The following is a 26,723-nucleotide window of genomic DNA, read 5'->3' as shown; positions in this document are numbered from 1 at the left end:
GCATGGCTCAGAAATGCATAACTACAGTTTTTGGAGTAAATTTCTCTGGGCTCCTGCAGCCCCCTGGACTTCTGTTCCAGCATCCTCCTTCTGAGCACAATGGCCTTACTTCTCTCTGAGCTTTAGGCAAGCAGGAGTGACGTCCTTTACATTTTTCAATCCTAATCATTAAGTACAAAATGGAAAGAAGGAAGGAAGGAAGGAAGGAAGGAAGGAAGGAAGGAAGGAAGGAAGGAAGGAAGGAAGGGAGGAAGGAAGGAAGAAAGGAAGAGCTGCGGGGGGTCGGGGGGAGATTGGGTCAAGAGTTCAGGTCTGGGGAAGAGGAGACCTGGGTTCTGGGTTTGACTTTTTGGTTGATTTGTGGGGTGTCCCCAGCCCTCATTGGGCCTCAGCTTCCCCATCTGTATAGTGGGAGTGGGTCTCTCAAGCTCTGTGATTTTGTGACTGTGTTGACCAGAGTAGGCACATGTCTCTCTCTCTCTCTTTCTCTCTCTCTCTCTCTCTCTCTCTCTCACACACACACACACATGCCAGCACTATACTCTTTGATCACAGTAGGTACTGGGTGCCAGGTTATAATTCCCTTCTCTCTTTTTATCTTCCTAGAAGCCCTGGCAGGCAGAATGGTATCCCCATGTTATGGATGAGAGAAGTGAGGCTCTGAGACTTATCTTCCCAAGGTTACAGAGCCAGTGGGTGGGGAAGCATATTTAGATCCCCCTCTGCCTGGGGCCAGAAACCCAGCATTCTCAGGGCCCAACTTGTCCCAGCTTGTGGCATGAGTGTGTGTGTGTGTGTGTGTGTGTGTGTGTGTGTGTGTCAGTGAGTGTGTCAGCAAGAGGGAGTGTGTGTGTGTGTGAAAGAGAGGTATGAGTGTTTATTGTGTGTGTGTTTGAGAGAGAGATGTATGAGTGTTTATTGTGTGTGTGTTTGAGAGAGAGATGTATGAGTGTTTATTGTGTGTGTGTGTGAAAGATGGATGAGTGTTTATTACCCAGCCAGGTGGAATCAGACCAACTGTATGCATAGCCCCCCATTGCTCCCCAGAATTTCCCCCTGCTGTCCTATTTCAGCTGACAGCTCATCTCCTCTTTCTCTCACAGCTTCCTGTGCCCACAGCTCTGAGGCTCTGGTGTCCATGGGCAAAGAGGGCAACTGAGTCAAGCCCAGGCTGACACCCAGCCCAGTTGCACTCCCCAAATGCCTGCCCGACCTGAGGTAAGAAACCATTCTGGGCCACTGGGTAGAGTGGGATCCCCAAGGGAGAGGCTATAGAGAGACCATTCGGGGATAGTCTTTCTGGGAGTGCGTCCCTCCCTCCCTTCCCTCATGAAGTCCAGTCTAGGAGGCTTGACGGTGTAGTGCCCTTTCCCACTAACCCTTCCTAAACCAGGGCTCTGGAAGCCAGCTCAGAAGCCTGGGGCATTCTTCTGAGCAACAAGTTTTCATGAACTTGCCAGCCAATGGGTTCCTGTGTGGTGTGGGAGGTCTCTAATGGTGAGCTGAAGGAGTCTGCCCTTGGTTCTGTCACATGTTGAAAAAAATGTGTGCATGACTCCAGGTTAGGAGGGAGTGGGAACAGGTGGACTGAGACAATCAGGGTTCAAGAAACTGTTAAGAGGCTGGCTTTGATGTGTGGGGTTTAACGAGATTTGCCCATCCAGACACTGTCCAGGCAGGATGAAACACAGCCCCATGTATGTATATGTGGCAGCACTGGCAGCCAGGTGACCTTGGCTCTTTGTGAGCAGAGCAAATGGCCTCTTGGGCTGTATCACGAGGGGCAGGACACCCAGAATGTGGGAAGTGACAGGCCCTCCCACTCCATGTCCCATGTGAGAGAATGTGGAGAAACTACAGTAAGTCCCGAAGAGATGGGAAGTGGGGAAGGAGTGGGAACTGGGTTGCTTGACCCCCAGCTTGCTTGTGAACTTGGACAAGTGACTTCTAACCTTTATCTGGGACAACCCCCTGTAAAGAAGACCCAGAGGTTCAGCAGGGCAGCAGACCTCCAACCCTCCTCAAGGAGGGGTGACAGTTTCGGTAGGTGTGGCTGAGCCTCAACTGACACTGTCCTCTCAACCAGGAAGCTGGTGGGGATGTGGCAGGGAGCTGACAGCTGGGTTTCCTTTCTAGGCACTAGGCCTTGCTTTGAAGTCCAGTTATCTCCCACAACATATTCCTGCTCATCAGTCCTGGGTGTAATAAGCAGCTAATTAGCCCCTCAAGTTTAACCTGTAATTGCCACTGAGAGATGGGGAGAGAGGATGCAGTCAGGGTTGTCTTTGAGGTAGCCAGGGTGATGGTAGGACCTGGGGCAGGGAAGGCAAGGAGGCAGGGTGGCCAGGCCCTACCCCCACCCTCAGCAGGGGTCACAGCAGCCTCCCCCACTGCCCAGGTGGCTGGCATTGTGGAGGCTCAGCGGGTAGGGAGCAAGAAGAGGAGCTAACTCAGAGAGAGGAGGCTGTTCTCAACTGGGAATTGGATTGGATGAGAGGACGCCTGGGCTGAGACTTAAAGACTGTAGGATTCTTTAAAAATGTTCTGTTTTTCTGATTATTAAAGAAATGCATGTGCTGTGTAGAAAATGTGAGCGCTTGGGTGCTTATCCCATCAATCTCTTACAAAATATGTTTTTATGACATAATTGGGATCAAACTGTACTTACTTTTTTCTAACCTGCCTTTTGCACTTAATACTATAGCAAGACAGTTTTCCCATCATTAAATACTCTTCTGTAATGTGATTTTTAAAAACTATATATATATATTTAAATACATATGTATTTTAATATATATTTTTATTGATTTCAGAGAGGAAGGGAGAGGGAGAGATAGAAACATCAATGATGAGAGAGAATCACTGATTGGTTGCCTCCTGCATGCCCCCTACTGGGGATCAAGCCCGCAACTCGCAACTCGGGCATGTGCCCTTGACCAGAATTGAATCTGGGACCCTTTAGTCTGCAGGTCGACGCTCTATCCACTGAACCAAACCAGCCAGGGCTGTAATGTGATTTTTTTAATGGCAGTGTAATGTTTCAGCCTGTCTGAGCCATAGCATGTTTAACCAGTTCTCTGTTGTATACTTTGATTATTGCCAATGGGGTATCATTATAAATACTGCCTGGATGCACAAGATGATATATATAGGGCTATGATGGGCAGAGGGGTTTAGCGGAGGTCCCAACCTAAGCAGAGCTGTAGAGGCAGGGGACTTGCAAGTGTTTGGGAGTGGTGTGCTCAGGAGGGGGCAGGGCTGGTCATGGGCAGCCTTGGAGGCATGCTGAGGAGCTGAGACTTAATTCAGCAAAGCTCTGAAGCCTGAGGAAAGCCAGGTTTTTTCCTTGCCCTGTCTGCTCCGCTAGTGCTCCTGTGATTTTTTTTATTGATTTCAGAGAGATAGGAAGAGGAAGAGAGAGATAGAAACATCAATGATGAGAGAATCATTGATTGGCTGCTTCCTGCATGCCCCGATTAGATGGAGCCCACAACCCAGGCATGTGCCCTGACTGTGGATTGAACCGTGACCTTCTGGTTCAAAGGTTGACCCTCAACCACTGAGCCCTGCCAGCTGGGCAGTGCTCCTGTGATTGGAAGGGGTGAGGCAGGATGGTGGGCTTGGGGAAGGGCAGGTAAGGGTGGGGTCCCAGATGCTAAAGCCCTTGCTTGACCTCTCACAGGAGGAATCATACCCCTCTCCCCACTACAGCCCTGCCCAGGTCTACTCCTTGCAGGAGGGACATACATGCCAGTTCTGAACATTCACTGACCCCCTCAATAAGTGTGGCTTGTGAGTCAGGCCTCCTTCATCCCCTTGGTTGGGAGTGGGAGGTGGCCCAGGGCCCTGAGAGGCAGGGAGAGAAACTGAGTTGGGGTGTCTCCTGACCTTTGGGCCCAGTTGGTGGCCCCTCCCCAGTGCTCTCCTCTCTGTTCACATTTGCTCATCCCAGCACTGCTCACAGGCTGGATAGAATTACTCATAGGTGTTGGTCTCTTTCTCCCCATAGATGGTGAGGGCTCTCAGGACAGATCTAGCCTGATTCGCTCCTTTGTTCCCTTGTGGCATACACCAGCTGCTGCACAAATTCTTACTGAAGTCATTAATTAGTTCAATGATTCATTCATCATTCATTCAACACAGACTTACTGAACACCTGCTACATGCCAGGCCTTATTCTACATGCCCAGCATCCCTGGGTCAATAAGTTAGACCAGGTCATTGCCCTCATAAAGCTTAAATTTGAACAGCGTAGGCAGAAAAAAATCAGACAAGTAATTAATAATATAATGTTAGAGAGTAATAAGTGCTGTGGAGAAAAATAAGGCAGGAAAAGGGAGTGACGTGCAGGGGGAACCATTCTCTATAGGATGGGCAGGAAAAGGCCTCTCAAGTGAGGTACCCTTTGGACAGGCTCTGGACTGGGAGCCACCTGGGGGGAAGAGGTGCTGGGAAACAGGGCTGCAGGGTGTGAATAGAGGTGATTCATGCTCACAGGCTCTCCCTCACTGCCTTGTAGACAGTGATGGTGGTTGGTTGGTAAGAGTAGAAGCTGGCAGGCTGGTAGGAGGCCATGGCAGGGAGGAGGACTTGAGTGTAGGACACTGAAGGTAGTGAAAGACCGGCTGTGAGAGATCAGAGCGTAAGAACTGGTGGGTGGTGAAGCCTTTGACTGAGCTGGGCAACAGGGGGCCGAAAATGGGTGTGGAGGGGAAGGAAGAGTCCTATTTGGAGGTGTTACATTTGAGATGTCCATAGGCAAGTCGAGGGGCTGTACAGACCTCGGTGTAAGGCTGCAGCTGAGGGCCGATGGGGGCTGAGCATGCCAGGGAGAGAGTCATCAGCATTGGGAGGGTTTAAAAGCCTCTGTGCCGGGAAAGGGTCATGGACAGGAGGGATCTGGGCCTCGCTGCTTGGGGTGACTCTCGCCCCTGGGGCTCCCTACCCATGGGTAGGCCTGTTACTCCAGCCTTGCAGACAAGCCCTCTGGATTTGACAGCCTAGAGAAACTGCTGCCAGCTCACCCTCTCAGCTCCTCCTTCCAAGTGGCTTAATGGTTGGTCCTGTCATTCTGTAACATTCTTCAGGGCTGCTGTGAGCAGGAAGTGGGGTGCTGATACTGGGCTCAGTCATCTCACCCTTCCCTCTCCACAGGGAGCCTCATCTGGTAAGTCTGGAACAGCCCAAGCCCCTCTGAGCCCCGCTGATGGTCACTACTACAGGCCTGCCTTCATTTCATGTTTCTCCTCAAAAACCCTCAGCTGCTCCTTGCTGCTTAAGGTTGGAGTTCAAGCTCCTCCTCCTGGTTGTTCAAGGCATTTCACTCTCTGGTTGAAGCCCACTCTTTCTGCCCCCCTTCTTTCTAACAGGTGACTCTCCTCCATCCTCTACACACACCAGGCTCAGTCTCACCTTCTATCACCTCCACCTAGAGGGCTTTTCTCACCACAGCCAAATCCCACCTTTTCTCTGACATCTTTCCTGACCCTCCCACCCCCTATTGCCCCTTTCAATGGCTGTTGGTACCTTTCACTTGGTGAGCTACCTACCATTTTACTGTCATCCTCTTCAACTTGTCTTCATCTTTGCCCTCCTCATCCTCTGTCTCTCATGTCTCCTGTCCACCCCTGCTCCTCACCCCCATGCACTGTTGCCAAAGCTCTTCCAAAATGGAATCCTGCTCAACCCATGGAGCTCTGTGTCCAGGATGCCCAAGCTTGACTCTGAGTCAGGACCACCCAGGGATGTTATTAAAGAGAAGATCTTCAGGGGTCCACCAGGACATTCTGATTCAGAGTCACTGTGGGGTTCCAGGAATCTGGATGGTTAACAAGCTCCACAGTCACTTACGATGGTCTGCTGGCCCAACCCAGACTCACACTTGGGGACTGCAGCTGTCCTTGCACTCCTGCAGGGATGAGGACCTCACTCTCTCCAGGGCAGCCCAGGCCCGAAGGTACCTCTGATGTGGAGAAAGCTCTTCCTTGTGCTGACTGAGCTGAACCTGCCTGCCTGCCACCTCCGTGGAGGTCTAGACTCCACATGGGCAGGGCCTTACTTGGCACTTGGAATCTCTCCTTTCCTACTCCCAGGGCCCAGTGTGTTGTGGGGGGTGGGCTGGCATGTGATGAGAACTGAGGCAATGTCTGTGGCTTGATGGGTGGAGGACTTTCTCCTTCCACCTCTGCCTGCCTGGAGCAACTCTCTATGCTGAGGCTGTGGCTGCGGCCATATCAGCCAACCCTCTGTGTGTCTGTCGATCCAGCATCACCATGTGTGTCAAGGGCTTTGGCCTTGTTAGAGCATAACCCATCCTTCATCTCACCTCATCCTTATAATAGCTATGTGGAAGGTGGATACTGTTGTCCTGTTCATTCTTCCAGTAAGCATTTATTGAGCACCTACTGTGTGCCAAGCAGTGTGCTAGAGATGATGGGAACAAGCCAAGGTTTAGAGAGGAGTGGGGGCTTGTCCAGTGTCACGGGACTGCTGAAGGCCTGAGTCAGCACTGAAACCCAGGTCTGCAGGTATATTATTTTGCTAGGCCTGCTGTAAGAAAGTATCACAAACTGGGTGGCTTAAACAGAAACCTATTGTCTCAAAGTTCTAGGGGCTTGAAATCTGAGATCAAGGTGTCTGCAGGGCTGTTTCTTTCTGAAAGCTGTGAGGGAATATCTGTGCCAAGCCTCTCTCCTTGGCTTGTAGATGGCCATCATTCTCTGTGTCCCCCAAGCCGTTCTCTCTGTGTGCATGTCTGTGTCCTTCTGTAAGGACACAAGCCATATTGGATTAAGGGCCCACCCTCAGACACCAGTCTGACCTCATCCTAATTAGCTAATTATGTCTTCAATGGCCCAGTTTCCAGGTAAGCTCACATTCTGAGGCAATAGGGGTTAGAACTTCAACATGTAAAATTTGAGTGGAGGGGCACACAGTTCAGCTCCTCATGGCTAGACCTTGGATTTCTGCAGCTGTGCACAGGTGATGGGGAGCATCTCATGCCTCGAGGTGTGCAAGGGGGAGGTGAGGCTGCCTAATCTGTCAGGGATCTAGAGGAGATTACTATGTCAGGGCCATGACTAGGGCTCTCAGAGGTCTGTTTCAGCCAGGATGTTAATCAGGGCCTAGGGACAACCTCATCTCTGTACACTCTGGTGGAAGACAGGTACATATGATCAGGCTGGAAGGAGGAATTTCTGGGGCTCTGTACCCCCAGCTGGGTGACCTGGGGCAACTGCTTTCACTTCTGGGCCTCAGTCTACCTAACTGTGAATTTGGGACCATCCTGCCTGCCTGTGAGAGAATGAATAGGAAGGTCTTTGCTTTTGTTCATTTTTACGTATTTGTCCTACAGACACTTATTTAGTATGACTGTTTGTTGGGCCCTGTGCTGTCCCCAGGGAGATAGATACTCAGGGCCCTGGCCCTTAAGACATGTACTAGCCAGGGCCCTGATGAAGGCCATTTAAGGTTATGCCCTCTCTGGAGCCAGACTACCTGAATCCAGTTCTAGCTCTGTCTCTAGCTAGTGATGTGAATTTAGGCCATTTATTTAAGCTCCTGAGGCCTCAGTCTCTTTATCAGTAAACTAGGGGCCCAGTGCACAAATTCATGCACCTTGAACTGTGGGCTGCGTGGCTGCGGTGGGCACAGGGATGGGTCTCGGCCCATCCTCCGCAGCCCCACCCAGTCCCTCCCGCTGCGGCCGCCAGTCCCCTGTCTGTCGGCAACCTCTCTCCCGCTGCTGCTGCTGCTCCCAAGTGCTGATGGCGCCAGCCCCACTCACACCTGCTGATGGTGCAGAGTGATTGGGGCTGGCACCAGCAGCAGGTGTGAGCTGCTGCCCCTCAGGAGCAGGGGGAGGTGGAGAAGCCTTTGGGGCAATCAGGGACAGCGCCAGGCGCACGCAACAGGTGCAAGTGCCAGGAGGAACCGCGGCACGGAGGAGCAAAGAATTTTCAGTAACCACCAGAGGCTTGCCCCGATGACAGCCACCGGCGCCTCGCCTTGGTCTGGCGTCTCCGCTCACCTGCTCCACCATCCTGCCACAGCCGATGCCCGCCATGTTCCGCGCACCCCCTGGTGGTCAGCGCACATCATAGCAACCAGTTGTTTGGTTGGTTGGTTGTTACGCTGTTTGGTGTATTTGCAATTAGCCTTTTATTATATAGGCTTGGGAATGAAAATAGCATCTACCTTGTGTGGATTAAGTATGTTGGTTTATGTAAAGGGCTTAGAGCAGTATCTGGCACATAGTAAGCATTTAATAGATATAATTCTAAGTCATCAGCTATAGCACAGTATGACAGAGGGCAGAATGGGGAGTTGTACATTGAGTGTTAGGTAGGCTGTGTGGTCCCTGCCCTGTCATCCTGTTAACCCTTTAATCATTTTCCACCCTTTGCTCCAAGGGCACTTTGGGTGTGGGGTAGTGAGGGAGATATGGAGCAGGCAGGCACAAAGGGAGAGGTTGGAGGCCTTCGCAAGTCATGGGTAGGAATCTGTGGGTCAGTGCAGGTGGGGTTGGGTGGGGCCACTCCTGCCTCTGCTCCCTGGGGAAGGGGTGCCCAGGTGTCAGGTGTTTGGCTTTGTTAACTTTTGTGTTTAGTTGGCAGGTTTTGGGGGAGAGGAGATAGGAAGCAAAATTAAAATTTCTCTTTGAGAAGTTGAAAACTTCCCAATTAAAGGATTCTTATTTGTGAGATGCCTTAGAGGCCTTTTCCCTCAAGAGGCTCTTCTGAATCATAAAAGGGCTGGAGCTGTGTTGGAGAGACCAATTGGAGCCTGAGATGCAGATGAAAGGGAGTGGGGAGGTGTTGCTGAAGATGCCCCAGGACCTTGAGAACTATGGTTGTGTGGTGGGGATGGGGCAAAACTGCAGCTCCTTTCTGCACAGCATTTGGGTGGTGGGAGAGGTGGGGGAGGTGGGGGTGGTGAGGATGGCAGGGGTGGTGGGGATTGCAGAGGGCAAAGAGAGGTGAAGGTTCTCACCCTTACTCCCCTTTCTGCACAGCCCTTAGTTTCTTTTGGCCCAAGACTGAATTGCATATATGGATGCCCTTCATCAGGGACCCATTGTCTTCCACAGCCCACCCTCTGCTCTTTCATTCAGGCCAGGACAGAGTTGGGAGGAGGCTGAATATGCTGAAGACAGTTTGTAATGGTGGATATGGACTGGGTAAGATTGGAGTCGTTCAAGTAAACAGGAGGATGCAGAGAGCAGGAGGGAAGTTTATTAGAGGGAATGGGGGATGGAGCCACAACTGAGGAAGGTTAGGACTCAGTCCACTGTCCTTGGGGTTGAATTTTACGTGCAAAAACCCCAAAGGGCGGAGGCTGAGGGATGTAGGTGTTCTAGTCTGATTAGATGGAGTTCGTTGTCCTTCAGACCGATTAGTGCTGGCCATTGAGGCTGTGGGCTGCAAGCAGTTATTATCGTTGGCCTGCTGTCTTGCCCTGGGAGCGGCTGCTTCCTGCTGTGCTGGATAGAGTGACCGCTGGCTGTTCCACGAAATGAGGCTGGGGCCACTTTCTCATTTGGGACTTTCTAGTCCACCTGAGCCAAATGCCCTCTGCTGGCCTGTCAGACTGGACCTTGGGCTCAGAAGCAGCCAGTCTGGAAGGGGGGAGCATCCTCTTGGCTTCTGAGACCCCAGGCTCCCTGGAACCCATGCTATGGCCGCTGCTCTGACCCAGCTGGCCAGGTGACATCCTGGGTATGGTATTGTTGCTGTTTGGTAGGGTGTCCACCTACATGTTAGCCTGGTATCTCCACTCAATGCTGCCTAGCTGTTTTCCTGGGAGACCAGATCTTTTCTGCTTGGGTTGGGTGTCCTGAGAGAGGTGCATCCTTAGATCTAGCTGGGGTAAACCATCCTCGTGTAGCTGAGTGCCTAGAATGTGGATTCAAGTAATTATTACCTGAATCCCACTTACAGATGAGGGGGCAATGAAGTGAGGTGACCCCTTAACACAGAGAGGGTTCTTGCTAAAAGGTGTGTCTCTTCCCCTGTCCCATGAGCCTTCCAGTTAGCCTAGCAGAGAGGAGCTGAAGAGGACATTGACAAGGTCCTCTGCTCAGTGTGCCGTCCATGCCATTACCCTAGATCCCACAGGGTCCACCTTGAGGCATTGCCAAGGTCATTTGAGGAGACTTTGCCACAGTCTAGGCGGTGGCTCTGCTGTCCAGGTGGAGGGTGGGTCACCAGGGAGGGCAAGGTAGGTCCTGCAGATCCTGTGAGGCAGGTGTCCTGAACATGTGTTCTGACAAGGCTGAACCCCACGCAGCCTTCCTCTGACCAGTGGCATCTAGAGGAGGGAGCAAGAACTTGAGTGACACTAGATGGGAAAACTTGGAGAGCTCGGGTGCCATCTCCTACTGATATCTGGTGTGTGTGTGTGACACCCTCCACCCCCGGCCCATTAACAAACAGAGAAATAAATTAACAAGTATTCAACCCAACAGATATTCCTTCTGCTCTGTATAATAGAGCACGGGAACATGATTTTCCCCTGGAGCAAATTGCTACAGCCAAACCTGTTCCTCCAAAAACTGCTTGACATTCTGGAAAGCTTATTGATTTCAGGTCCTTTCCCTTTCTGCCTCCTGTCCCCAACCCCCAGGCTGCTTCCCTTTGCCTTCCCTGTGCTTGGTCTCAGAGGAGCCAGAGAAGGGGGAGGTTCCTGGGGGGCAGCAGCTCAGGGGTATAGAGGGTAAGGGGCTTTTGGTGTGCTGAGCATGAATTAAATGCCCAGTGCTTACAGAAAGGACCTGTGGCCTCCTGTGGAGTCTGCCACACACATGCTGTGTGACTTTGGGCTAGTCACTGCCCCTTCTAGCCTTTAGTGTACCCTGACAAACACTCACACCATCCCATGTGAATGCATCTTGTGGTACACAGAGTGCTGTGTAAGTGTGAACCACCTCCTTCTGAGGACACTGTGTGCAGGGAATGGGCTGCTTCCCTCATCTTACCACAGGCTTTTCCGTGGAGCCCTTGGACTCAGGGACAATGGCCCTGCTTCTAAATCCTTTAGGGCACGTCTAAGTTTCTTAAAGCAAATTAATTTAAATTCACTTTAATTAAACATGTCATTAAAATGTATATTTATTTATAGACATTTTCTCTCTCTGCATATTCTGATAATTTCTGTCATTCAGAGACCAGGTTTCCACTTGCAGGCAGCCCCTTAGGGGTGGTAGCCTGGTTTGAGGGGAGGTCTTTGCACATTGACTCTGGCTGGCTCTGGCCAGGCTATCATTACCTTTAGTGGAGACAGAAGAGGGAAGCTGGGATCTGGTGCTAAGGAGCCATAAAATTCCAGCCTTTTCCCCTGTCTGAGAGGTCTGCTGTACTTTGTGAAAGATCTCAAGTCCCATCAACCCTGCAATTGCCTCTTTGCTCCTCTCAGGAGAGTCAAACCCGGAAGAAACTACTGAGGCTTTGTAGGCCGCATTAAGGTCTAGCAAGCCAGAATCTGGCCTGTCTTCAGCCCTAGGACTGCCCAACACCTTGTCTCCCACAGGAAGCTCTCCTTGACTTTGTCATTTTCTTAGTTCACTTGGCTGCCATAGCAAAAACTCATAGACTGGGTGGCTTACTCAACAGTAGTTCTGGAAGCTGGAAGTCTGAGGTTGGGGTGCTAGCATGGTTGGGTTCTGGTGACAACTCTCTTCCTGGCTTGCAGATGGCTACCTTCTTGCTGTATGCTCATATGACAGATATTTCTGGTGTCTCTTTTTATAAGGGCACTAATCATATCAGATTCGTATTTTGCCATTATGACTTAATCTAATCTTAATTATTTCCTTCAAATACAATCACATTGGAGGAATGGGCTTCAACATATGGACTTTGGGGGATATAGTTTGGTCCATAGTGCCATACTTGCACATAGCCACACATTCTAACATTTGTTGAAAACTGTTGGCTTTAATTTCCCCCAGGTCTCCTCTCATCACAGGCCTGGGTATACTGGGGGTGTTGGGTGTGGGAGAGCAGGTGCAGTCAGAGCCCAGAGAGGTCCCAGCCCTGGAGCCCTGGTGGGGTTAGGGGACTAAGAGTTGGGAGTGAACAACTGTGTCCTGATGGCAAACATGCAGCCTGGATCCCAGCACAGAGCCTGATATGGGGCCTGTGAGGAGGGATGGGGGTTTAGTGTAGGGTCCATGCACAGACAGGACTCCCCAGGCCCTGGGGCTTTGGGTGGGAGATATGAAGGCCTGGGAGGAGGCTGATGGCAGCTGTGCAAACTAGCAGGAAGGGCCTGTGGGGAGGCTCTGGCTAGAGTTGGGGGTCAGCCTGAGAGTAGTAGATTAAGGAACCAGGTGGTCTAGCTCCTTAAGGGCCAAGAGACAGAGAAGTAGCGGGTGGGTCTGTGGTGGATTGCAAAGGCCAGGAGACTCATGCTTATCCAATATCCACTGTGCCAGGCCCTGACTTAGACTCGCTGGAGGCTCTGAAATGATACTCTGGCTTGAACTGCTTCCTGGCTGAGGCCACAATTTGGGGAATTTCTAAGTCCTTCCCCTCTCATGTGGCAGGTGGACCGAATACCCTAATCTCTCCCCAGGTCTAGTCTGCTTGTTGGTGTCTGAAGTGGAGGAGTCTCCAGACACACACACCTGCCACATGCTTTCCTTCAGTGGCCCACCATTGCCCATGGGGAAAAGTTCAACCCCCTGGGCCTGCTCTCTAAGGCCCTTCAAATTAGCCCTTGCTCACCCCATTTAGTCTCATTTCCTGCCCCCTCCATTGTTCCAAGAACAAGTCTAATTATTTTGTTTCCTGTTTTTGTACCTATTGTTTCTTCTGCCAGGTATGAATTTGTCTCCTCATCCAGCCAGTGAACTCCTACTTATCCCGAAAAGCCCTCCTTAGCATGGCCTTCTCCAGCTCCTTGGGCTGAATTGGTTCCTCCCTTCTTTGAACTACAATGGCACTCTGGGCTTCCCTGCCACAGTGCTTAACACCCTGGATGGTCTTTGTCAGAGGCTGTGTCTGGTTCACTGAGGGGTCCAGGTACTTCCTCAGTGCCTGGCTCCATCATTATCTGTAGAATAAATGAATGGGTGAATATTTATTGAGCACCCACACACAGGCACACATTTGGACCTGGGAGGCTGTCATTATGGAGCTTACATTCTAGTAGAGGAGACAGACTTAAACAAGATGTATAAGCAAAATATGTATTGTGTTAGTGATAATGTCAAGGAGGAAAAATAAATTAGGGAAGTGGGCAAGGAACTGTCAGGGGTAGGGATGTCTTACCGAGAAGGTAACTTTTAGGTAAAGTCCTGGAGGAGGTGAGGAAGCCACATGGATACCTGGGCAGAGGGCCCTCAGGTGGGAGTATGCCTTGCCTGGGTGAGGAACAGGGAGGCCAGAGGGCAGGAGGAGATGGAGGGAGGGGGTAGAAATTGATGTCAGAGAGTAAATGGGGCCAGAACTTGCAGACCATTGTAAGGACTTCAGCTTTTGCTCTGAGTGAGGCGGGAGTCACTGCAGGGTTTTGACAGTGGATTGCAAAGGCCAGGAAACACATGTGACTTGGGTTTTAAGGGTCCCTCTGGCTGTGGTGTTGAGGAGACTGGGGGATAGGGGCAGAAGCTGGAAATCCAGGGAGGAGGCTGTTGCAATAATCTAGGAGAGAAGGTAGTGGTTTGGTCAGGGTAACAGCCACTGACAAGGACCATCCAGGGTGTTAAGCACTGTGGCAGGGAAGCCCAGAGTGCCATTGGAGTTCAAAGAAGGGAGAGACCAATTCAGCCCAAGGAGCTGGAGAAGGCCATGCTAAGGAGGGCTTTTCGGGATAAGTAGGAGTTCACTGGCTGGATGAGGAGACAACTTCATATCTGGTGGCAAGAAGTGATCAGATTCCAGAGAGATTTTGAAGGTTAAACTAATAAGGCAGGCTGATGGTGGGTCCACTGTGAGAGTGAGAAAGAGAGGAGGTCAGAGTTGATCCCACAGTTTTTGGCAGCTGGGCTGATGGGGGTTCTACCACCTGAAATGGGGAAGCCAGAAGGGTCAGGCTTGAGATAAAATGAGGCACTCAGCTGTGAACAAGTAAAGTTTGATGTGCCTGTGTTGTCCAGGAGTGGGGAGTTGGTGACTGGTAGGCTAAGTAATGGCTCCCAAAGATGTCCATGTCCTAATCCCTGAAACCTGTGAAAGTTACCTGCCCTGAAAAATGTCTTTGCAGAGCCGATGAAGTCAAGGATCTTGAGATGGGGTGATTATTCTCGAGGTCTGGGTGGGTCCCAAATGCCATTGCTAGTGTCCTTTAAGGAGGAGGCAGAGGGAGATTTAGCTACAGAGAGGAGAAGGTGATGTGACCAGAGAGGCAGAGGCTGGAAGAGGCAAGGAAGGTGTCCCCTAGAGCCTCCAGAGGGAATCAGCTCTGCTTATACCTTGATTTTGGCCCAGTGGAACCAGTTTCAGAGTTCTGGCCCCCAGAATAGTGAGAGAATAAATTTCTGTTGTTTTAAGTCACCAAGTTTGTGATAATTTGTTATAGTGGCCACAGGAAACTAATACAATTGGAACAGTTCTAGTAAGAGAGTGAGTGAAGTACCCTAATGTCCCTGGGCCATGGAGAGAGGGAGTGTGTGCCCTCCTGTGAGGTGTGAGGTCAGAATGCCCACAATAATGGGATCAAACATCCACTATGATGATAGCAATACCAGAAGTAGCAGTGCCCCATGTCCACTTGTCTGGTACTTGATAGTTGACTCAGTTTAGAATGTTTGCTCCTTGTGATCCCCCTGAGATTAAGACTGCCAGTCAGGGAAGGCTGGGGTGAACATCTACAACGAATCAGACCCAGCGCCTGGGCTTTTGTCCTCTAGTTAGCATAGTGATGAGGGCCATCTTTGCATGGGGCTGAGTCTTTCAAGGCAGTGGGAATGTCTCATCTGGCCAGGCTAGAAGGCTGCTCTGAGCAGAGTCCTTAAGAGCTGGGTTCTGGGGCCAGCCTGCTTGGCTTTGATTCTGGCTCCTCCACTTTGAAGCTCTGTGGCCCTGGCTATGCCTCAGTGTCTTGTCTATAAAATGGATGTATTAGTAGTGCTGTCTTCATGGAGTCATCACAAAGTTTAAATTATTACATGTAAAATGCTTAGAACACATCAGCTCATAACCCTCAGGCCTTGGGGGGCCAGAATGTGGTGGAAGGAGCTTTGCAGTCTATGGTTCTTGGTTCGGATCCCAGCTCCCCCACAGACCAGCTATACCATCTTAGAGGCTAGATTTTTAACACCAGATGCCTGCAGGCTGTAGGGAAGATTTGATAGCTGATATGTAGAGCCCAAGTTGGGGTTTCAGCCAGGGTTAGCTCCCTTTTCTCCTTCCCATCAAAGCCCTAGGTAGGTGACTCACCCCCCAACCACCTCTACTATGGGTAGACTCTGTTTTAGGGATCACAGGGCAGCAGCGAGTGTGTGGGTGAGGGGTTGGCTGAGGACTCTCCAGTGTCTCTGGGCATGCCAGGGAGGGTAGCCAGGGCAACCAGAGTGAAGCCTTAAGGCACCATTAACACGCTGTGGCTGTGGGTCTGTGGCTTTGGTGGCCTCAGCAGCAGCAATTTATTCAGGCCTGTGGAAATCTACAGGGAAGACATAGTGATATTTATAGCCCATATCTCTGTTTTCATAAAGGCAGGGGTGGGGAGTGAGAGGGAGGAACTGGACTTTTTAATAATGTCATAAATGAGTCTGTCTCCCTGGAATGGCAGTGGTGATGGCAGCCACAGGCCGACAGATGTACACACTGTAATATGGGGCCATGGTGGTGGTAGTGAGGACATTGGGAGGGATAGATAAGCTGTAACTCACAAGCCTGGGGCTTGGGACAGCCGGCTGTGCTAATGAGGGTATGTCTGGGATGCTGATGGAGTGATGAGGGCTTAGAACTGGGCATGTTGTTGGCCAGGGTTTGTAGGACACCCTCTGGCCTCTGGCCCAGGGACAACTTCAGAGTCAAAACAAGCTGGCCGAGAGACACTTTCAGAGTTGGAGGCCTACCTGCACAGTGTTGTTCCAGGCCTAGAGAGGCACAGACATAGGGCAGAGTGCTGAAGAGTCTTGGCTCAGGCTGTGGGAGGCTATATCTCAAGGAACAGTAAATCTGGTGTGAAGGAAGTGATGACTGGGGAGGCTTAGTTATGTCTGGTGTGCAGGGCTTCGTCCAGGGCTCAGTATGATGGGTCCACAGTGTCAGAGCCTCTGGGGCCAGAGCTTTGCCTAAGTTGTCTCATTTCAGAGGCATGAGGAATTAGCCTTGAGCCACCCAACCAATTGATTCTCCAGCTTGGCCTCCACCTAAGTCCACAGGGACACTAATGGAAAGTGTAAGGCAAGGAAGAACTGGGACCTGCAACCTGAAAAATGGCAGGCTCAGGGGCTATACTTGTTGTCCAGAAACCTCGGAGGGGTCAGACCCTCCCACCCCCCAAATCTGGTCTACAATGGGAACTAAATGCCCTGGGATAGAACCAAGTCTAGGAAGGGGGATACCAATTAGAGCTACAGATGGAGAGGCTGCTTTGGTGGTGAGTTTGCTGTCATCAGAAGTATGCAGTAGGGCCACCTAAGCAGCATCCCCTGCACAACTCGACATCTAGATCAGTCTGTGCGACCAAAAATGGGTAGACAAAGATACCTCCAAAGGAAAGAAAAGGAGGAATCGCCAGAAAAGCAGCTAAGTGAAACAGAGGCATGCAATATGCCAGAAAAAGAATTCAGAATAAGGGTCATAAGAGTTTGTAAACCAGATGGAAGAAAAAATTAACACCGTATGTAAGAATCAAGAAGAAATGAAGAGTGATATAGCTGCAATAAAAAACACCATGGAAAGTTTCAACAGGAGAAGCGGAGGACCGGATTAGCGAATTAGAAGACAGGGAAGCAAAAACAGCCAAACTGAATTGCAATTGGAGAAAAAAATAAAAGACAGGAGGAGAGCCTAAGGGAGCTATGGGACAACATGAAACGAAGCAACATATGAATAATAGGGGTGCCAGAACAACAGGAAGAGGAACAAGGGTTAGAAGACCTATTTGAAGAAATAATGTCAGAAAACTTCCCTAATGTGGTGAAGAAAAAAAGTCACACAAGCATAGAGAGTTCCAAACAGGATGAACCTGAAAAGACCCACACCAAGACACATCATAATTATGATGGCAAATATTCAGGACAAAGAGAGAATATTAAAGGCTACAAGAGAGAGACAGAAAGTTACATACAAGGGAGCTCCCATTAGATTATCAAATGATTTCTCAACAGAGACACATCAGGCCAGGAAAGAATGGAAGGAAATGTACAAAGTGTTGCAAAACAAGGAACTGAATCCAAGAATACTCTATCCAGCAAGGCTATCACTCAAAATTCAAGGGGAAATAAGGAGCTTCACAGACAAAAATACGCTAAGGGAGTTTATCACTACCAAGCCAGCAATGCAAGAAATGCTAAAGGGACTGGTGTAAAAAGAAGAAATAAAAAGGTAAGAAGGAACACAGACACAAAAAATAAAAATGGCTACAAACAAGTACCTTTCAATAATAACTTTAAACATAAATGGACTAAATGCTCCAATCAAAAGACATTGAGTGGCTGAATGGATAAAAAAACACAACCCATATATATGCTGTCTACAAGAGACCCACCTCAGAACAAGGGACTCCCACAGACTGAAAGTGAAGGGATGGAAAAACATCTTTTAGGCAAATGGAAATGAAAAAAAAAGCTGGGGTAGCAGTACTTATATCTGACAAAATAGACCTCAAAGTAAAGGCCATAAGAAGAGATAAGGAAGGCCACTTCATAATAATAAAGGGATCGATACAACAAGAAGATATAACCCTGGTAAACATATATGCACCCAATGCAGGAGCACCCAAATACATAAAAAAAAACTCCTGGAAGATATCAAGGGAGACAGAGACAACAATACAATCATAACAGGGGACTTTAATACACCACTGACATCACTGGATAAATCCTCTAGACAAAAAAATCAGCAAAGAAACAGCAATTCTAAATGACTCACTAGATCAGTAGGCGCTTGATGGCAATGACCAAGGAGACTGGAGAGGGAATACCTAATGGAGAGGGGGTGGGTTTGGGACTGTCCTTCCTGAGGGTACTGCCATCCTGAGTTCTAGGAGCTAAGACAGACCATGACATGAGCACTGTGGCTGCTCCTCTCACAACATGCACTGCCCCTGAGCCTCAGGTCCAGGACATGAGAGACCTAGGTTCTAGTGCCAGCTTGGCCCTGACCTCTCTGAGGTGGAAATAGGGAACACTGGTTGTGTGAAGGAACCTATGGCTGGGTGGCAACTCCAGCTGCTCTTGACCACTTTCCTCTGCAGATAGTTGGACCCAAGTAAAGGGGGAGACTAGAAATCTAGGAAGATCCATTGATGATCCCTGTGGCCAGGGTTAGGACTCAGCCTGGGGTCAGGAAGCTTCTTTCCATCTGCTGTGAGTGGCAGGCAGTGACATATTGGCCTGCTGCTGTCATTGTTGACATCACTGGTCTGAATCAGGTGGGCAGGAGAACTGTGTGTGTGGTGGGCACTCATGCCATGCTCACACATGCTGAATGCCTGGATTGCAATGTGTGAGCATGTGTGTGGATGTATGTATTGAATGTTGGGAATTGGAGCAGGGCTCCTGAGGGATGCCCCACAACTTCTGGCATCCAGTGGTGTGTAGGTGGAATTGGATGGGGGCTGTTTCTTGATTCTGAGGTAGAATCTAAATAGAAGGTACTTGAGGGGCAATGGGCCTAGAATGATCTGGCCAAGGGGCTAGAGGGCTTGGCTGGGGACAGAGTAGGCATGGGCATGAGATAAAGGCCTGTCAGGCACGGTCAGTACCAGATGAGCATTGCATGTGTGTGAAAGCCCACACTTCCCTGCTCACTTGAGGAATCAAGAAAACTTTATGGGAAAGTTAAACCCCCTCCCTGTACACTTTCACCATCCCCTAGATCAGTGGTTCTCAACCTTTCTAATGCCGCGACCCTTTAATACAGTTCCTCATGTTGTGATGACCCCCAACCATAAAATTATTTTTGTTGCTACTTCATAACTGTAATTTCTCAACCTGTGGGTTGCAACCCACAGGTTGAGAACCGCTAGCAGGGTCACCTAAGACCATCGGAAAACACAGATATTTACATTACGATTCATAACAGTAGCAAAATTACAGTTATGAAGTAGCAACGAAAATAATTTTATAGTTGGGGGTCACCACAACATGAGGAACTGTATTAAAGGATCGCGGCATCAGAAAGGTTGAGAACCACTGCCCTAGATGGACCCTCTGTGGCCTCCAACTCCCTTCACCCATTCCTCCCAGAGAGAGCATGAGCTGGCCTACAACCTCCAGAGGGTCTGGCCAGGCGGGATCAGAGTGTGAGCCTCCCCTCCCACCTTGGGAGAAGCTTAGGAGGGTGGCAGGTAAGGGAGGCTCCCACTGTTGTTCTGGTGGTCAGGGCTCAGGCGGTTTGGAAGCTCTCCCAGAACTCATGACCCCTTTGTAGTGTGAAAGTGCGGGATTGAAGAGGGTTTGTGAGGGCTGGCAGAAGCCTGAGGGATGCTCTCAGCATTTAAAAGGGGGTGAGTTAGGCAGAGATCCCTGAGTTGGCAGGACAGATGGGGGCTTCTGAGTTCAGGGAAGGGTAGCTGCTCCTGGGCAGGTTCCTAGGGTGAGGGCATTGGACGAGAGCTTTGCTCCAGATGGGGCCTCTTTGAGGCTGGCTGGACCCAAGTGGGTTTCCAGGGCTGTGAAGGGGGGGCCAAGAGCCAATATTCTTAAAAACCCACCTCTCCCAGTCTGTGTGACTCCAGGTGAGAGCCTTTATCTCTGTGTATCATTGTACAGTAATAGCTCTCATGCCATAGGGCCACTGTGCTAAAAGGTCCTGAAGGCTGAACAGTCACATGTTTCTTCCTGCGCAGATCTGGGGCTGGAGTCTGGCTGGGCTGCATGGGCTTCTAGAGTGTAGGATGGGGCTTAGTTTGGCCTGTCTCTGTTCAGATCTTACCTACTAGCTGCCACTTAACATTACTGTGATTAGCCTCCTCATCTGTAAAGGACATGAGGGGAGAAGACCTTGTGGGGCTCTGTGCCAAGATTGAGTCAGTTCAGTCAAGCCCTGTGCTTAGTAGGTGCTCATTAAATGTTGGTCACTATTGTTATAATATGAGAATTGAAAGTGCTCAGAGCTCCAGGCAACCCCTTTCTTCCACCAGTCTGCCCCTCCCAGGGACAGGGTATCCAGGGCTCCAGGGTTCTCAGCAGCCACACTAGCAGCTCCATGGCTCAGAGTGGAGGGTGAGGCCTTGAGGGAGAGCACAACTGTAGGGACTAGGCTCTGAGAGCAAATGTTTCGAGGTGAAAGACTGGGGGATGGTAGGAGGGAGAAACTGAAGCCCACTGCCTGGTCTCCAACCCCCTAGATCTTGCTAATTAGCACCAGAAGGAGCCGGGCGAAGGCACTCTTCCCAGTCTGCTCTTAGCCACAGCATTACAGTAATTTTGGCTTCTGGTGGTAGCTGGAGGTGGGGGTATTTTTTCAGGCTATTTTAAAAATTGTCCGTAGGGATTTTCAAACCTATGCATTCTTGCCTCCTTTGGAGAAAGAAGAAAATGTGTTAATGGATCCTTCTCTGCAGCTGAGGAGGTAATTAATGATAGAGGTGATAAACCTCATTTTAATAAGAAGCAAATCTCACTTTACTTTAAACTACAGATTTTCCCTCCTGGTCTGTGGATTTTGGGCATTGAAAGTGGAAGCTGAGGTGTCAGGAGGGGAGGACCTAGGGGCAGATGGGCTGCTCAGGGAAGCCTGGTTAGAGATCCTCCACCAGCCCCATTGTTTTGCCTGCTCACATGCATCCCTTTCTTTTAAGGGAGTGCATATGGCCTCCATTTATGGAGGTCAACAGAAGTTAATAGGCTTGCCCCAGTCTGGGGTATAGCAGGGTGTGGGAGAGATTCTTCCCATAGGAATTTGCCCCCTTTGCCCTCTTGCTGACCCTGGTCACACTATTGGCCTACAAACAGATCTACTAGAGCACCTGCTGTGTGCTAGGAGAGGAAGGAGGGAGGCCCAAGTCATGGGTGAGATTGAGAGAGGTCATGGAAGGATCCTTGAAAGAGCAGCCACAGGGGGACTTCAAGTGGGTTATTGGGTAGGAGAAGCAAGGATCCTCTAGGCAGGTGGCCCGACAAGAGTAAAGGCCCGGAGGTGGGAATGGGCCAAGTGGAGTTTCCTCCTGACCATGAACTCTTGGCAGATTTCCATTTACCCCAAATCTCAGCTTCAGCATGGTCCTTTTGGAGGTCTTTGCTGACTTTGTGGCAGCTGGGCTTCTCCCTGCCATGGGCAGCCTCTTCTGTTCCAGCCAGGATGGTGCTAAGTGGTTATCAGCTCCTGGTTCAGCCAGGACTGCATTCTAGGGCCCATAAATTGTCCCTGAGAGCAGTGGGAGCAATGGAAGGCTCTTGAAAAGGGGAGGCCTGGATGAAAGCAGAGTTTATGGAGGAAGGACAGTGGCAGGCTTCAGCAAGCAGAGAGAAATTCCTGTCAGAGAGACCCTGCACCTATACCCTGTTGCCCCCTCCTTCCTCCCATGGATACACAACCTCAGCTGATCTGAGTGAGGAATGAGTTGAGGGTGTAGGTCACCCTGGTAAGATGGGCACCACTGTCCATTAAAGGTTGGACTGTGAATTTCTCTCTCCTGCTGTCCTCTGACAAGCCTGGCCCCAGGTGTGATAGGTGGGAGCAAAGAAGGGGAGGCAGGACAGAGCTAGGGGAAAGACCCTTAATCTCCCCTTCCCCACCAGCTAGTCCTTTACTCCTTCTCCAAGCCCAGACATTCCGACACTCGTGTCACTATCAGCATCCCAGCCCACCCACCCCTCAGTGTCCTGGTGAAGATATCAGACCTCTGCTTCCACAGACCCAGTTCCCTTCCCTCAGGGCTCTTCCCGCAATTTGTATTTAATGTACAGCTACCTTGTTCACAGCCCTGTCCCCAGTGCCCAGGACAGAGGAGGCACGCAATAACTATTTGTTAAATGAAAGATAGAAAGAAAACTCAGGCTTGAGCAGACCCCCACCCTCAGGAAACCTCCAGCCACGGAGCAGAAGAAGAGGAAGAGGAAGCTGAGTGCCTCTTTGTCTGCCCAGGGGATCTGCTTCTGTCCTTGAGGGAGGGGAGAGGGCACAGTTGTGGAAACCCAGCAGGGGTGGAGGCAGGAGCTGGCCAGGCTAAGGTGCTGGTGGGTTAGGGGTGCATGGGCCAATGAACATTTATGGGTTAGGGCAGGGGAGGGCGGTATTTAGGGCTAGAGATGGTCACATTGGGGTGGAGATGGTATGGGGTGGGCAGGCACTGGTGTTGCTTTGTCACAAACCCTATAGTCCCCTGTCCTTCCCTGGGCCATTTGCCACTCCTTTGGAACAAACTCATTTAACTCTTTTTTTGTGTGTGGATTGTTTCTGTGTTTACTTTTTTACTTCTAGATAACTGGCTTATATAGCTGCTACTTGATTTTCTAGTTTTAGGCATTACCTAGTAACTTTTACTATAGATGCTGAGGATTTAGCTCCATTTGACCATCATCTCCCTCTTCCACCCTATTCGCCACATTTTTCCTTGGCTGAGCCTCCCAGCTGAGCCTGGTAGAATACTCTGATTACTTTTCCTTTCTTGACAGCTTTCGTTTTCCCTGGATTTAGTAATTGTCTTTTTCTTGGTGAGTGGGTGTGACAGGGGTAAGGGGTGGGGCTTAGCTTTATTTATTTAACTTTTAAAAATACCTATCACTAATTCAATCTAGGCAGGGGCCTTGTAGTGTGAATCTCCTCTGGACATAGGTAAACACATACTAGTAAAGTCCTCTGTCAAGGGAAGAACTTCTCTTCTGTCGTCTTCTGGAAGAACTCTCTCGATGAGCCTCTGACCCGCTCAGCTCGGTTTCTTTAGAGGCCTGTGTCCGGAGGCTCACAGGGAAGCGTCCTCCATTACTCAGGCTCCCTGTCACCTCTCTCTTCAACTCCTCAACTTCCCTGTGGCTGGTCTGCTTGGGCTGGTTTGCTGGGGAGTTCACTGGCAGAGCCTTCTGGAGCTGAGGGGGAAAGGAAGGCTGTGTCAAGACCTCACATCCAGCATATAAACTTTCCCCTACTCCTTCAGTTTTCAGTATAGTCCTCACCTCCATCAGGCCTGGTATCTCCCAGTCTGCTTGATCCTCCCCAGAGGAAACTCCATAAAACTTTAGTCTTCTCTGGGCATAGCTGGGGATGGACGCTCCTTGGGGTCTACCTGCTTCTTACACAGCCTTCCAACCAGACCTTTATTCCTATGTCCACGGCTACCTGGTACCACCAGGTACTGAGCCTTTGGTGGGTTTTGCCAGGTAACAGGACCTGGACTTGGGACTCTGCTTTCTGAGCTCTGCCAAATCAATTACCACTCACCCATCTGCTTTCCAACTTCCATAATTATGTTGCTATCTCCTTTTTTTCATCCTTTGCCTTTGTGGATTTATGGAAAGGAGTGAAGGTGAGTGCACATGTTCAGTCTGCTGTGGTTACTCTGTCTGAAGTATGGTAGCAATCATCTCAGGTAGAAACTGCTGTTTGGGTTCTGTACTTATTTGTTTGCTAAAACAATAGAAAGTTATTTTGGTTTTCTGAACTTATGTATGCTATCCCAATACTCCATTGATGATGGTTTGAATATCCCATTGATTGTGATCTCACTGGTCATCGAAGCACATTCTTCTGGGAATCAGAACAGACCCTAAATTGCCTCAGTAGCTACAGATAATGCATTCCAGTTGACTCAGTGGTCCCGGAATCTGGATAGCACAATTATTCTAAATTGCCCCGGTGGTCCCAGATAATGTGTTTCTGTTGATTCAGTGATTCATAGATACTTTAGATAACTAAGTTGCTCAATTTTTGCTTCTGTAAAGAATGCTTTTTGCGAAACAGGTTCCTCATTCCAGACCCAAAGATGTAATCAATACTTTTGTGATATTCTGCATATAAGCCAGAAGTGGCAAGCTGTTCGGGGCTGCGAGGTCTGGAGCGCTTTTGCTCCCTTGTATGCCGCCAGCTTTTAATAAATGACTCCATAATTCAACCTTTTTTTGAGGCGTCCCTTGTAAGATGGGGGTTACACTACAACATGTCCATCCGTGTTGATCCATTCTCCTGGTGGTAGACACTTATAGTGTTTCACCTTCACTCTTACAAACAAGGCTGCTGTCAGCATTGTCCATCATCCTTGTGTGTGTGTATTGCTGGGGAGAGGGTCTCTCGGAGTGGAATGGTGGTAGTAGTGTACATGTATCTTCAGCTTTACAGGCCAAATTGTTTCTCCAAAAGCTGTGGCAAGTTCTACTTCCACCAACAATGCTTATCATGCTGACTTTTTTGGTGTCCACTATCTTAATGGGCACAGAATTGTATTTCATAGTTTTACTTGGCATCTCCAAGAACTTGGCTGCACTGAGGCAAGTCTTATGTGTTTGTGGCTCTTCAGGACTCTTCATCTGCCTTTGCCTTTTACTTTTTGTAGACTAAGTCAAATTTTTCACCTTTATGACGGATGCTGTTTATAATTTGTTGGGAATGAGCATTTTCAAAGGATCTTTATCTTCAATGAGAAAAGTTGTCCTTATTTGCTCTTGGAATGGGCAGAGAGTTGACAGGCATCTAGGTGCACAAATGGTGGGCATACCTGCAGTGGAAGCAGGGATAAGTAAGGGAGTAAGGCAATTAATGAGCATTTGAAATATGGACAGTGCTCAAGGCTTCAAAGTGCTTTAGGTGAAAATGCTGTACTTCATCCTGGACCCCATTCTAAAAGGCCCCTTTCTTTACTCTCCTTTGGGAAATGGAGGTCTCCTGCCATCACAGGTGACTGATTCCGGCTCAGCTCCCTCCATGGCTACTGGGTTGTCGGTTGAGAATGCCCTGGGGAGGTGGCTAATTAGTGTCCAGGGGGGTGAGAAGGAGCAAGCTACCTTTTCCCATGGTGGGGGCCACTCGTGTTGTTGTTAGTGGCAGTGGAGTGTTTGTGTCTCCAAAAGCTTGCTGCTTGGGGAAGTGGGAAGGGCTTGGGGTCACTGAACAGGGGTTTTGCTGCTTACCAGCTCTGTGATCTTGAGTAGGGTTTAGACCTCCCTGAGCCTCTCCTCCAGGATAGAATGGGAGTGATGCAAATTTGCCCTTAGGGACCTGGGAAGATGAGTGAGATGATGTGGGTAAAATGTACCTGAAGCTGAAAAGGTTTTCTTAGGTGGAAGGTCTGTTTCCTGCCACAGCAGGAGAGGGGAGTGAGCACTCAGGAGTATGGCCCAGGCATGGGCTGCGCAGATAGACACTCAGGGTTGATCAGTGAGGGGCAGGAAAAGCCAGCGGGGTTGGGTGGGGCTAGACCCTTGATCTTTATTTTCTTGTAAAAGGTCTTAGTTGAGCAAACCTGACCTTCACCCAGTGAGTGGGCAGAGGGGAAAGGGGAAGAGTGAACTGTTCATTCTCAGGTTGGAGAGTGGGTGTGAAGGTGGGGCTGGGGGAGGTACAAGGATTGGGCAGGGTGAGGACCATCCCTCCTTCAGCCTCGGCTGATCTGTGTCACCTGCCCTTCCTCTTCCCTAGACCTCACCCAGCCCTCCCACCTCTTGGCCAGGCTGGGCCTGAGGCGTTAATTTGCCATCCCAGCAAGGCTGGCATGACTGTATGCAAATGCATGCACTTTCACAAACTGCTTAATTAGGTGAATGGTAATGAGATGTTAATTACTGTTGTGCTTGTGTATCCCACAGAAACAGAGATTATGTTTCTCTTCCAACACCCTATCTTAATTATAACTTGTGCTTAATTCTGCAGCTTTTGCTATCTAGGCCAGGGTGGGGTGGAGTGAGGCTTGCTTGGCAGGTGGGGGTGGGTGGCACCTCCCTTTCTGGGTGTTCCTCCATGCCTCCTCACCTTTGGTCCTCTATTTGTTAGACATCTGTTGAGTACCTAATATGTGTCAGGTAGGGTGCTGAAGCTGGTATTAGGATGACAGAGAACAGTGAGATCCAGTCCATCCCTTAGGGAGCTCCCAGCCCTGTGAGGAGGTAGTTTTGTGATTAGATATTAGTTAAGTGAAGGCCCCTGGGGCAGAGGTAGAGGGGTCCAGGGCTGCTTTGCAGGACCAGTGTTCCAGTGGAGGAATAGGTGCATCTCTTGAGTGGTGGGTCAGGGAAGGCTTCTTGGAGGAGGGGGCCCATGGACTGAGAGCTAGAAGTAAAAAGGTGTTCATAAGATAGAGAAGAGACCTAACTTTGGGTGGAGGGACCTGCTTGGCAAAGACCTGGTGGTTGGAGCCTTGTCCATTGTGTAGCTTCTCTCCTGTGCTCTCCCATTCTAGTGTTGTTTTCCCAGAGTTTCCAGTTCAGACCAACAGGAGGCTGGGAGGCCCTGTGCAAAGGAGGTATCTGCTCCTTTCAGGGTCTCACTCACTCCATCTGTATCCTGAGGGCCTGGTCAGGAATTGATGTGGGCCTGTGGCGAGTGGGATCCTAACCCAGAGAGGAAGGTGTTCAGGGTAGGCTTCCTGGAGAAGGCTTGCCCAAGGCCTGCTCCTCTGGAGTTATGAGAATATATCTTGCCCTTGCACTTGGGTCTTGGGCATAAGATGTACTT

At 49.9% G+C, this 26,723-nt stretch overlaps 1 protein-coding gene across 6 annotated transcripts in view; it reads left to right on the top strand.

The window, feature by feature from the left end:
- The window catches only part of LINGO1 (leucine rich repeat and Ig domain containing 1), a 248,378-nt gene that overhangs the window by 31,776 nt on the left and 189,879 nt on the right, over positions 1-26,723 (top strand). For 5 of the 6 annotated variants that reach the window (XM_080677257.1, XM_080677253.1, XM_080677256.1 and 2 more), the window contains exon 2: positions 1,104-1,218. In XM_080677257.1, the coding sequence (XP_080533383.1) occupies positions 1,201-1,218 (18 nt within the window). In that variant the 5' untranslated portion in view covers positions 1,104-1,200. Of the gene's footprint in view, positions 1-1,103; positions 1,219-26,723 lie in introns of those variants that run through there. The other variant, XM_080677259.1, reaches the window with a different exon arrangement.

The sequence above is a fragment of the Plecotus auritus genome (genome assembly GCF_963455305.1).
Source record: "Plecotus auritus genome assembly, chromosome: 1".
Taxonomy (NCBI): domain Eukaryota; kingdom Metazoa; phylum Chordata; class Mammalia; order Chiroptera; family Vespertilionidae; genus Plecotus; species Plecotus auritus.
Note: the sequence above shows the minus strand (reverse complement) of the source record. Positions and strands in the feature narration are given on the sequence as shown.